Here is a 10,940-nt window from a genome sequence, read left to right as displayed (position 1 = left end):
GCTTTCATTTTCTCTCACAGCTTGCTTTAAAAAAAAAAAAAAAAAGGCAATAACATGTTACCAGGCTTAATGGTAACTGCTTAAATTGCAGATTTCACTCCAGACCAACTTTTTGATCATTCTTGCTCTGATATAGAGAAAACAAACTTTCTGTTCCACTGTTAATATTTTAACTGTCATAAACTGCCATCTGAATTGGAGAGGAATGAGTGTTAAGTCCCAAGGAGGTCTCCTTTTCCCTTCACACCCCCTAGTCATTGTATTTGGAGGTTAAAATCTGACGTTTAATTTTTCTTTAAATAGTTTATATACTGAAAATACTTTTTTAAGCTATTATTACTTTTCATTATTTCCTTCTCTCATGTTACTAGTGTTCTCTGACTGCCTTACCTCTACAAATAGTAAGAGGGCATGTACGTAGACCTCTTGGTTCTTCTTCCTCATTTTCCTTTAACTGTATTTATCTTGAAGGGAACTGAGCCTGGTGTGAAGGAAGAACTTTTTTCCAGCTTTTCATTCATTCTGATACTGGTGTTTGAAAATATGAGTATCCTGTGATAGTTCTTATCTATGAATCCTTAATAGGCTGATTTTTGTGGGGTTTGTTGTTGGTTTTGTTTTGGTTTTTTTTTTTTTTTCAATATATGAGTTCTGGCTGCAGTAAATCTACAGCACATAGATTTGTTTTTTTTTCAAGTCTGTCCCTGGCTGGCTGTTTGAACTGTGTTAAACCCAAACCTCTCCACTCCTTTGGCTGCAGGAATCTTCATTCTTAGCTGGGCAGGGTACTTTCTGTTCTTCTTCTGGCAGCTCTTGTTGAGCCCTCTGTGCGTATGTGCCTTATCCTCACCCCTTTTTCAGGAAAGGGCAGTCAGAGGTCGGCTTCATTGAAAATGAAGAGCTGGACGCAGCAGTAAGCTCTGCCTGCTGGAAGAGGACTGGGTGGCTTCCTTGGACACTTCATTTTTTGGGGCAGCTAGTTGGCAGTTTCTTGGCTGCTTTATATTCTTGGTGGTGCCAGTCTTGTATGTGAAAAAAAGCCGCTCTCCATGGGGCAGCCTTAACTGTATTTCTCTTTCTGCAGAAAAAAATGACGTGCTTTTAAGGCTCTCAGTGCACTGTCCCCAGACACAAAGCGATGAACTGTGGCTGTTCTCTTGGTGGGTTTTGTGTTTAGGGAAAGGAAAAGGTCACGTTGTTGCTGACATTCTCATGTAGGTTGTGCTCAGAAGGCGGGAAGCAGAGTTTTGCCCACAGTGGTTGTTGGCTCTGGGGGCACTTTCTGCTTCTGACAGCTGGACATGTCAGAAATCGAGTGGGGATCTTCTGGAAATGTCTCAGGCCTCTGGGAGAGGCCACACTGGAGTGGAGTTCATTTCACGACAGTGGTGTTAAGGATCCATAAAATCAATATATGTGATTTAAAACATACATATATAACATTGTGCAAGTAAATGATACTCTCAGGTTGTTTACAGTTTTCTGGTTTGATTATGTCTGTGTTCCTGAGAGAATAAACAAACATGACTTACTTTTTTGGACAAAATAAACGTGTTTCCCTTCAATCTTTTTATTTCCTAAAGAAGAGGAGACAAAAGAGGCTCCCATGGCTGAAGGGGAGGAGAAGGAAGACAGCGACGACGATGCTGCACCGATTTCAGAATTCAGATTTGTGCCTAGCGACAAATCAGCCTGTAAGTGAAGAGGGAAGTCGTGTTTTAGCTCAGAGTCCTGGCTCTGTGTGAGGACATGGGGTGTAGATGTAAACGATAGGATCCTTTAGCATCCCTCTCTAGTTAATAGATTTCTGTGGGCTGAAAAGCACAACGGAGATTGTTTTTGAGGAATTGTCCAGAGATAAGCCTTTGTCATAGACAAAACAATGGAAAAGTTCTGCTAAGATGAAACCCCAGCCTGCATGTAGGAAACCTGGCTTGTTCCTTGCAGGGCTGCTGGCTGCTTGGGTCACGTTTTCCAATGCAGCTTCGGTGGTTCTGGCAAAGGGACGTTCTCCATCTCTCTAGTCGTCAGTTCAGGATTTCTTGCCTGTCGTTGTGGGGTGCTGGAGGAGGACTGAGGGAGGTGTATGTGTCTGTCCCTGCAGTGGAAGCCATGTTTTCGGCGATGTGTGAATGCCAGGCTCTGCACCCAGACCCAGAGGATGAAGATTCAGACAACGATTACGAAGGGGACGAGTACGATGTGGAGGCCCACGGTTGGTAGCAGTTGTTTCTTTTGAAATACCTGCCAGCTCCTGGGCATGTGGGATCACAGAGCGCTGGGGCTGGGAAGGGACCTCTGGAGATCATCTTGTCCAACCCCCCTGGCTAAAGCAGTGTCACCCAGAGCAGGTTGTCCAGGATCATTCAGTCATCTTCCTAACCCTCCACTGGACTCTCTCCAGTAGGTCCTTGTCTCTCTTGAACTGGGGAGCCCAGAAATAGACTCTGGAGTTTCTATCATGAGAATGGTTTGGTCTGTTCAGAAGTTCCTTGTTTATTACTCATCTTGTCGAAACATTCTTTTTGCATAGTATAAATCTGCAGAAAATCTGTAGTTTAACTCTCACAAGTCACTGGAATTCAGCAGAAAACATTGCCCTCATTCTCAAAATTCCCAAGAGGCAAATATCAGTCAGCCTTCCCTGTTCCCAGCGGATGTGCTAGCACAAGACCAGTGCCCATGCTGTGGTGCGGGCAGTTCACATCGCTGTGTGCCTTCTGTAACCCATGTAAGCAGCTTTCTAATCTCAAATGAGTTAATCTGGTCGTAACGTGCCTAGGTGCTGTCCTGTCCCTCCACCCCTGCTTGGTGGAGGCTCCTGAACTTTGGTCTCACAAACATAAACTCGTTTTGCAGAGCTGGAGCAAGGTGACATCCCGACCTTCTACACGTACGAGGAGGGGTTGTCCCACCTCACTGCAGAAGGCCAGGCCACCCTGGAGCGGCTGGAAGGCATGTTAGCCCAGTCCATCAGCAGCCAGTACAACATGGCTGGAGTCAGGACAGAAGACTCCATCAGGGAGTTTGAAGGTAAGAAATGCTTTTGGCTTACTGAAGAATAGATGAGAGCAGTGGTTCTGCCATCTGGCAGCTCCATAAACACCAGGACTGAGCAAGGATTGTGCTGTGGGTGATACCTTGCCATGCTGTGGGTGTTCAGGTTGGGTGGATGGGCTGAGGTCAACTGCATGAGTTTTAAGAGGGCCAAGTGCCAGGTTCTGCACTTTGATCACAACCACCCCCTGCAACGCTCCAGGCTGGGGGAGAGGGGCTGGCAGCTACCTGTTAGTAAAGGATCTGGGGGAGCTGGTGAACGGCCAGCTGAAGATGAGCTACTGTGTACCCAGGTGGCCGAGAAGGCCACCAGCATCATGGCTTGGATCAAAACTAGTGTGGCCAGCAGGAGCCGGGCAGGGATTGTGCCCCTGGACTGGGCACTGGGGAACATGGCTTATGGGGAGTGGCTGAGGGACCTGGGGTTGTTTAGTCTGGGAGACCTTCTTGCTCTCTACAACTCCCTGAAAGGAGGTTGGAGTGAGGTGAGGGTTGGTCTCCCAAGTAACCAGCGACAGGATGAGAGGAAATGGACTCAAGTTGCCCCAGGGGAGGTTTTGCTTGTGCATTAGGAAGAATTTCTTTCCTGGCAGAGTGGTGAGGCCTTGGCCCAGGCTGCCCAGGGAAGTGCTGGAGTCCCCAGCCCTAGAGGATTCAAAAAACATGTGGACATGGCACCTGGGGACATGGTTTAGTGGTCATGGAAGTGTTGGGTTGATGGTTGGACTTGATGATCTTAGAGGTCTTTTCCAGCATTAACTATTTTATGATTCTCTGGTATTTACTGGCAGCCGCAGGGTACAGAAAGGCTGTGGCCTCACGGGCAGCGTGCTGCCGGCCGTGGGTGGAGGGCTGCTGTGTTAGAGAACCAAGAGCACTCTGTTAAGAACTCCTGATTCTTACTGGTATGATTCCCTGGAACAGTGGCAGGATGAAGTTGATTTAGGATTGAAAAAAAATTAGTCTGCACTGGGATTAGGAAACAATTTCCATTCTACACAGGTAATAGTTGTGTTTTTGGTTTTTTTTTAAATGCCCTAAATGTTAAGTTAATAATATTTTTTACCACATTCAGTGTGAATTCAGAATCATTGAAATCCTCTGAGACAGATTTAGGAAAAAAAAAAAAATCTGCTTTTCTGAAGGATGCTGATTCATAATGCTACTGATTGTACAAACATGTATTTAAGGAGCAGGGTTTCTTTTTGTCAGAAAAAAACCCCAATCTCTCAGATTTTGCCTTTTCTGTGTGCTGTTGTCAGTGGAGCAGCCTGGGAGAAGAGGAGGGAAGTAGTTCAGTAGTATTGCTGCTTCTTGTGATAGTGGCAGTGCTTTAGTACAGCCTGATGTTTTTGAAGGACAAAAAATGATGCAGCTGTTGTGGTTTTCTAGATCTCAGCTTGCTTGGAATAGTCACCAGAATAATACATAATCTGTTCTCTTCCACATGGATGATGTTTTGATTTTCATGTGCTTTGTCAGTTGTTTACAGGTTCCCTTTGTTACGCTTTGAATCAATTGATATCATGTACACGAGGTGATGCACTCTTGTGTTAGCAGTGCCCTTTATTGAAAAATTGACAGGTTTCTGCACCCCAAAATTCCAAAAATTAAAAAAAAAAAAATTAAACGGCAAATATGTCACATGTCTCAAAGCCATCTTCATAGGTTTTATTTATGCCTTTCTCATCTTACTTCCTCCATGCTGCTTCTTGGTTTGCCACCATTTTAATACACCCAGGGCTGCTTGCTTTTGGAATTCTGTTGGGGTTTGACATTGTAGCACAGAGCAGTTGCTCCTTTTTTCAACTTGCTTCCCGAGAGGGGATTCAGAACACAGAATCTTAGAATCCTTTAGATTGGAAGAGACCTTTAAGATCATCAAGTCCAACCATTAAGCCAACACTACTAAGTCCTCTGATATGACCCAGCCTCTTTCTGTTGGAGTCTAATTAAAGATGTTAAATGCAATCATGCTGTTCGTTGCACCAAAACTCCATTCAAAAATCAAATCCTTTAAATCCACTATTTAAGTCTTTTAGCAAGACGAGGTGAGATGAGGTCGTAGGAAGCGGTGACATCTTTAAGTGACCTGCTGATAGAGTCGGTGTTTCCTTTGGCAGCTTTCAGAAGCTGGCAGAGGAGTTTTCAGCTCGGGCCATCTCTTGCCAGCAGAGGGCACTCGCTGCCTGGCGCTACCGCAGCTTCTGCTCTGTTTTTGCAGACGGGATGGAGGTGGACATGGCGCCGGTGGTCGCGGGGCAGTTTGAAGACGCGGAGGTCGATCACTGAGGAGGGCACGTGCTGCTGTAAGTTCTTCTGTCTTCCAGCACCAGTGCTTTACAGTCCCACAGCAGAGCCTTCTCCAACGTGTGCAGCACACGTGATCCCACATCTTCTGCAGGAAGTATCTTGTGGCATCAGGATGGAGGGGACTTGGGGAAGGAAAAGGTAGCTGTAGTTGTCCTAAATGAGGAAAGATGTTCAATGATCTGTCCAAAACTAGCTGTTTGGGTAACAGTGATGTGTGTGTGTAACCCATGGGGACATGTCTGTCTGGAAGACAGGTGAGCCCTGTGGTAGTTCTAAGAGTTGTCTGAGCTCAGAGGGTTTTCAATGCTGAGGTATGAATGCTGGAGCCCTTGCTGGGAAGTTACGGTCCTCGGCAGCCGCTATTTCTCCCTTCGTGTGCAGGACTTCCCAGGCCCCTCAAGGGGGCAGGACACCTCACAGCACTGCCAGTCGTTCTCTTCCCTCACTGGAAGCAGGGCAGGAACATTTCCCAGTGTAGTTACCAGTCTGGGTGGGATGTTTTGTTTTGTTGCTGTTAATAGTCCTGCAGTTCCAAAAGTCTCTGAGTAGCTCTGAGGTGTGTCTGCTGTCTGATCTCAACTGCTGCTGCTGGTCCTGAGTTAGTATATATTGTGTGGTGTAGAGCTCAAGCTTTTCTTCAGTCATACTTCCTACCATGGGTGACTTTGAAGTACAGAGGAATTCTTCCAAAAAAAGTGAAGATATTGGTTGTCCTGCTGCTGGACAGTTATCTTATTTCATGAAGGATATGTTTTAAAACTAAAAAAATTAAATAATTAAGAATGAATTCAGCTGTAGATGAAGTGTCTCTTACTTTTGAATGGGAAGCTTGGTCTGATAAGTCAGTCCTCAACATGAGTTTGGTTGGTGCTTTATTAAATAAAAGGAAAAAAAAACAAAATGTGGTGTTGACAATTGAAATTTGAATGCTTATTGTCCTGGTCTCAACTTGAGCAGGGTTAAGGAGAGTTAGTGGCTGGCAGCATGTCTCTAAGGAGCCGGAGGGTGCTGGTGGAAGTGGTGTTGACTGACGTCTGTCGAAGTGCACAATGCAGCCCGTGGGCAGCTTTGGTTGGCAGAACTGCTCCTGCTGCCGACTCTGCTCGCCACAGCGCGGCAGGCGCCTGTGGGAGATGGGTGCTGCCGCAGGGTGGGGCTCAGGAGCTGGCCCCTGTCAGGGCAGCTCAGTGATCTGCAGCGTTGCTCCAGGGAGAAGTTCAGGAGCTGTGGGTCTGATCAGCCTTTCTGAAGTAACCACCAGCCTGAGGGGTGATGTAATGCGAGTTTACAAACCTAGGATACAGGGCAGCAAAAAACAGCTGCAGGTGCCAAGAGCAGCTCTTGCAGGTCTCTGCTAATCACCCTGCTAACAAGGGTGGCTTGCTTTTATGCTCTGAAAACTGGGGTGAGAGGGAGCAGGCTATAATCTTCTGTGGAGCAGCTTGGCCCTTTTAACCTTCTGAACTGCAAAAACAACCGAGAGGAACATCTTGTTGGTGATCCTTTGGAGAGCAACGTGTCGCTCTGCCTCTAAAGCAACGCCCCTGTGGGACAGTCATGCTGCACGTCACTGCCCGTTACCCAAATGAGATGTGACAGTTGCCTGCCGAAGCTCCTGAAAGCCTTGCTGAGAGCTGGCGTGGGACGTTTGGGGTCGGTCTGTTGCATCACGAGGTCGCAGGAATTGTTTGGAAGCAGCTGGTGTGTGGTGGTGTGACGGGGTGTTCGGGGCACGGGCGCTGCACGGCGGGCCACCAGCACGCTGTCCTGGGCTGACCCGAGTTCAGAGCTGCTACCAAAGGCCACGATGCTCCTCGGCCCTTCAAATCAGGGGGTTCGCAGCGAAGCCCCATCTTCTGCGGCTGAAACAACAGACTGCTGCTACTGTGAAGACGAGTAAGCTTTGCCCTTAGTGCCAACGATTAACACTTGCTGTCTTGTGTCTTTCAGATTCCTCTCACGGCACTTCCAGGGCAAGCTGTAAAACCGGAAGCACTGCACCGGCTATCAGGAGTTAACCTTTCTTTTAATGACCTAAGCTTAGAGATCAAAGTCTATCCATGCTATCATAGATGTTTCAGGGTTTGACATTTGTGACCACTGAGGGGTTATTTACAACAAAATGGACGCAAAACAAGAAAACCTCTTCATCTAACACTTGAATGGGGCTAATCGGGGGGTCATTTCAAAGAAGCCTTTGTAGGAATTCTAGGACTTCAAAAATAAAACTAAGTAGAAGAGAAGTTTTAGATTGTCCTAGAATTTTCCGTATTTTTGTACCTGTTTGTTGCAGCAGTGGAGCAGAATGGAAATGGAAACGTTACAAAGTTTGACTAAGAGGAAATAGGGTTGGCTGAGGATTAAAAGCGAAGCTAAATTTACTGCCCCTCAAGTAAATGGCTTCATCAGTTCAGTGCTGCCCCTTTTGATTCTCTGAGAGCAGCGTGGCTGGCGAGGAGATGGAATACACTCTGTGAGGTCCTGAAAAGCAGAACTGGTTTGTGTCTTTGTATTAAATGTTAACAACATTGTTAAATAAACTAAGATTTTTGTATCTCACAAGCAACTCGGTGTTGCAGTTCTCGGTCCTTCAGTTCAGCGAGCAGCTGGCAGCACTGAGCTGACGTCCTCGTGTTGTAGCCCTCTCTTCTGTACTCAAAAAAAGTGATAGAATCCTAGAGTGGTTTGGGTTGGAAGGGACCTTTCAAGGTCATCTTGTTCAACCCCCCTGCAGTGGTCTTCAGTTAGAGCAGGTTGCTCACAGCCCTAGCCACCCTCACCTGGAATGGTTCCAGGGATGGGGCATCGACCACCTCTCGGGGAAACCTGGGACAGGGGCTCACCACACTCGGTGTAAAAAAATTCTCCCTTATTGTAGTGGGCACTTTTTTAGGGGCTCTCTAGACAGCCTTGAAGTCCTGGCAGGCCACCAGAAGGTTTCCCCAGCTGGAGCTTTCTCTTCTGCAGGCTGCCCAAGCCCAGCTCTCTCCTGCAGGGGGCTCTCCCCAGAGCGGGGCAGAGGGGCAGGATCCCCTCTCTGCCCTGCTGCCCACGCTGCAGGGGGTGCAGCCCAGAAGCCAACCTGGCCAGCTCCTCACCCGCAGCAGCCCCAGGTCCTTCTCCCCAGGGCTGCTCTCCAGCCCTTCACCCCCAGCCTGGGTTGTAATGGGGGATTGCCCCAACCTATGTGCAGGACCTTGCCCTTGGCTTTGATCCTTGTACATCATGAGGTTGACATGGTCCAGCGAAGCTGTTTGCCTCATGTACCTGGATGTGAGTCTGAAAGGTCAGGACATCTGCAGAGTGCACCTCTCTTAGCTTAGCCCAACACATCCCAAACTTAGGAACCCAGCTTTAGATTGCCAAGAGCTTAGTCTTGCTGGAGCTGTTGCTGCTTCATCACTGCCTGGTGGTGTTTTTGCCAAGGGACAATGAGAGCAAGTTCAAGTTGTTTTTTTCCCCAGTATTCAGATGAAAGTCTGGTACTGAAGTTTTCTCGCTTTCATTTGATTTGGAGTAGACTTGTGATGATTTTTTTTTTTCAGTATTATGTTGGTATATGAAGTTTTTTTTATCAGCCTACACTCCTGGAATCATACTGAGTGGTCCTGTCCTGCTTAGCACACTGGGGGCTGGTTTGATTTCAAGGTATGTGAAAATTAACACCTCTTCCTAATATTCATTAGGAAGGCCAGTCAAATTAGCAGTGACTTACTAGCATTTGAACTCTTGATATTGCTGAATAAATTAAGCATTTAGCATGTTGCACAACATGGATGAGCCCTGAAGGTAGCGCTGAGACATGTCCTTGTGGCTTGGCAAGTTTTATTCTTGATAAATTTTATTTAAAACTTTGTGTTCATAAGCATTCATTGCTTGAAATGGTAAATACTGGTATTTTAATCTGTACTACCAAAAATAGTTAAGTCCTTCAGTTCCTAACTTAGTTTTTCAGCCATTCTGCTACTTTTTTTTTCTTTTTTCATTTTAAATTCTACTTCTGGTAACTATAAATAGAGCACCTAGATCTATACCATTTCTCTTTTTTTAGCTATATATTATGGCAAAATACACAACGTAGACACACACAATTCAGACCTGACCTCTTTGCTTTATGGACTTTGCTTTTGCAGGCTGTCAAAGATGATGTGGAAGTAGGGTCTCTAACTAACCTTGGCTGCCTGTAGGTTTGTATCTCTGCTTTCTGTTTTCCCTTGTTGTATGCTCTTTAAGTTTTTTTTTTGAGACCTGTACCCATGGGCCTCACAGGCTCAAAGGAGACGTGCAAATGAATTCATTATGTAAGGCTCATTTCTGGAAGAAATGAGGCTAAAAACTGGGCTTGAGTGCAGTAAAAGCAAAGTCCCAGGGAGGAAAGAAACAAATCTAGAAGGTATGGATCATTTTAAAAATACTTAAAATTGATAAAAAACACTAAAGCAAGAAAGTGATGGGTAGAACAGTCCCTAAAGCAGCTATTTTAGAAGCAGAACATGGTATAAAAGTAGATGTTTTTCAAAGGTCTGTTTCTGTTCCAGCAGCTCTTGGTGGCAGTTACAAGTAAGCAGATGAATGTGGAAGCAGTGAAAGGATCACATTTTACCAGGCTGGCAGCTCTAGTTCTCCTCAGTGCTACTTTTTGTTTAATTTTAATGACTGAATACAGGGTCATGGGTTAAGATGTTCTTGTATGAAAAGCACGTTCAAACAGTTGATTTCACTTTGCAATATAATCTTAAAGGTACCTTGGAAAATTAAAATGAGAAGATTTTATTGCAAACACGTAAGAAATTACATGAAAATATTTCCTTCCAGAATTCTTGCAAAAAAAATAGCTGACAACAGTAGCTGCTTAAGATCTGGTTCATAATTTTAATGGGGAAAACCCCCCCTTTGTCTGATTCCCTCGCTTCCTCTGCAAGGTGACCTGGGGAATGAGTCGAGGGGCCTACTGCTGGCATCTTGGTAGAACTTGTTAACCAACTCTCTAACTCAAACTATAGAATAAAAACTGAATTTAGTCTTAAATTTGGAAAATATTTTTTGGGCATATTAACAAATTAAGCTGTGTCCAAAAGAAGAAACCTCATGCTAGAAAGAGAACTTAAGTGGATGGTGCCTGTTGGTGGTGTTTTTCTCAGCCCAAGCTATAAAGGGCATGTTTGTGCTAGTAGTTTGACCTTTTGTTTTTTAGCCCTTTCATTTCTTCTCCTGTATTACAAATTCATTTATTTCAAGAAAAATATCTGGTAAGAGTTACGTAAAATCAAGGACAAATCAAGTTCCACATGATTCATCCCTATATACTGTGTCTATTTTAGTATGTGACGAAGCAGCAGTAATCTCAGACAAAGTAGGGAAGGGGTGCTAGTAGTTTGACCTTTTGTTTTTTAGCCCTTTCATTTCTTCTCCTGTATTACAAATTCATTTATTTCAAGAAAAATATCTGGTAAGAGTTACGTAAAATCAAGGACAAATCAAGTTCCACATGATTCATCCCTATATACTGTGTCTATTTTAGTATGTGACGAAGCAGCAGTAATCTCAGACAAAGTAGGGAAGGGGGTTTT

General features: G+C 45.2%; 1 protein-coding gene across 1 annotated transcript in view; it reads left to right on the top strand.

Moving 5' to 3' along the window:
* CLNS1A (chloride channel, nucleotide-sensitive, 1A) overlaps positions 1-5,349 on the top strand; it is a 7,137-nt gene extending 1,788 nt beyond the window's left edge. The window contains exons 3-6 of the mRNA XM_008946839.1: positions 1,584-1,694; positions 2,105-2,215; positions 2,860-3,033; positions 5,282-5,349. Coding sequence (XP_008945087.1) covers positions 1,584-1,694; positions 2,105-2,215; positions 2,860-3,033; positions 5,282-5,349 — 464 coding nt within the window. The remainder of the gene's footprint in view (positions 1-1,583; positions 1,695-2,104; positions 2,216-2,859; positions 3,034-5,281) is intronic.
* The last annotated feature ends 5,591 nt before the right edge of the window (positions 5,350-10,940 follow it).

The sequence above is a fragment of the Merops nubicus genome, unplaced genomic scaffold (genome assembly GCF_000691845.1).
Source record: "Merops nubicus isolate BGI_N331 unplaced genomic scaffold, ASM69184v1 scaffold8909, whole genome shotgun sequence".
Taxonomy (NCBI): Eukaryota; Metazoa; Chordata; class Aves; order Coraciiformes; family Meropidae; genus Merops; species Merops nubicus.
The sequence above is the reverse complement of the archived record's forward strand: the minus strand, read 5'-3'. Positions and strand labels throughout refer to the sequence as shown.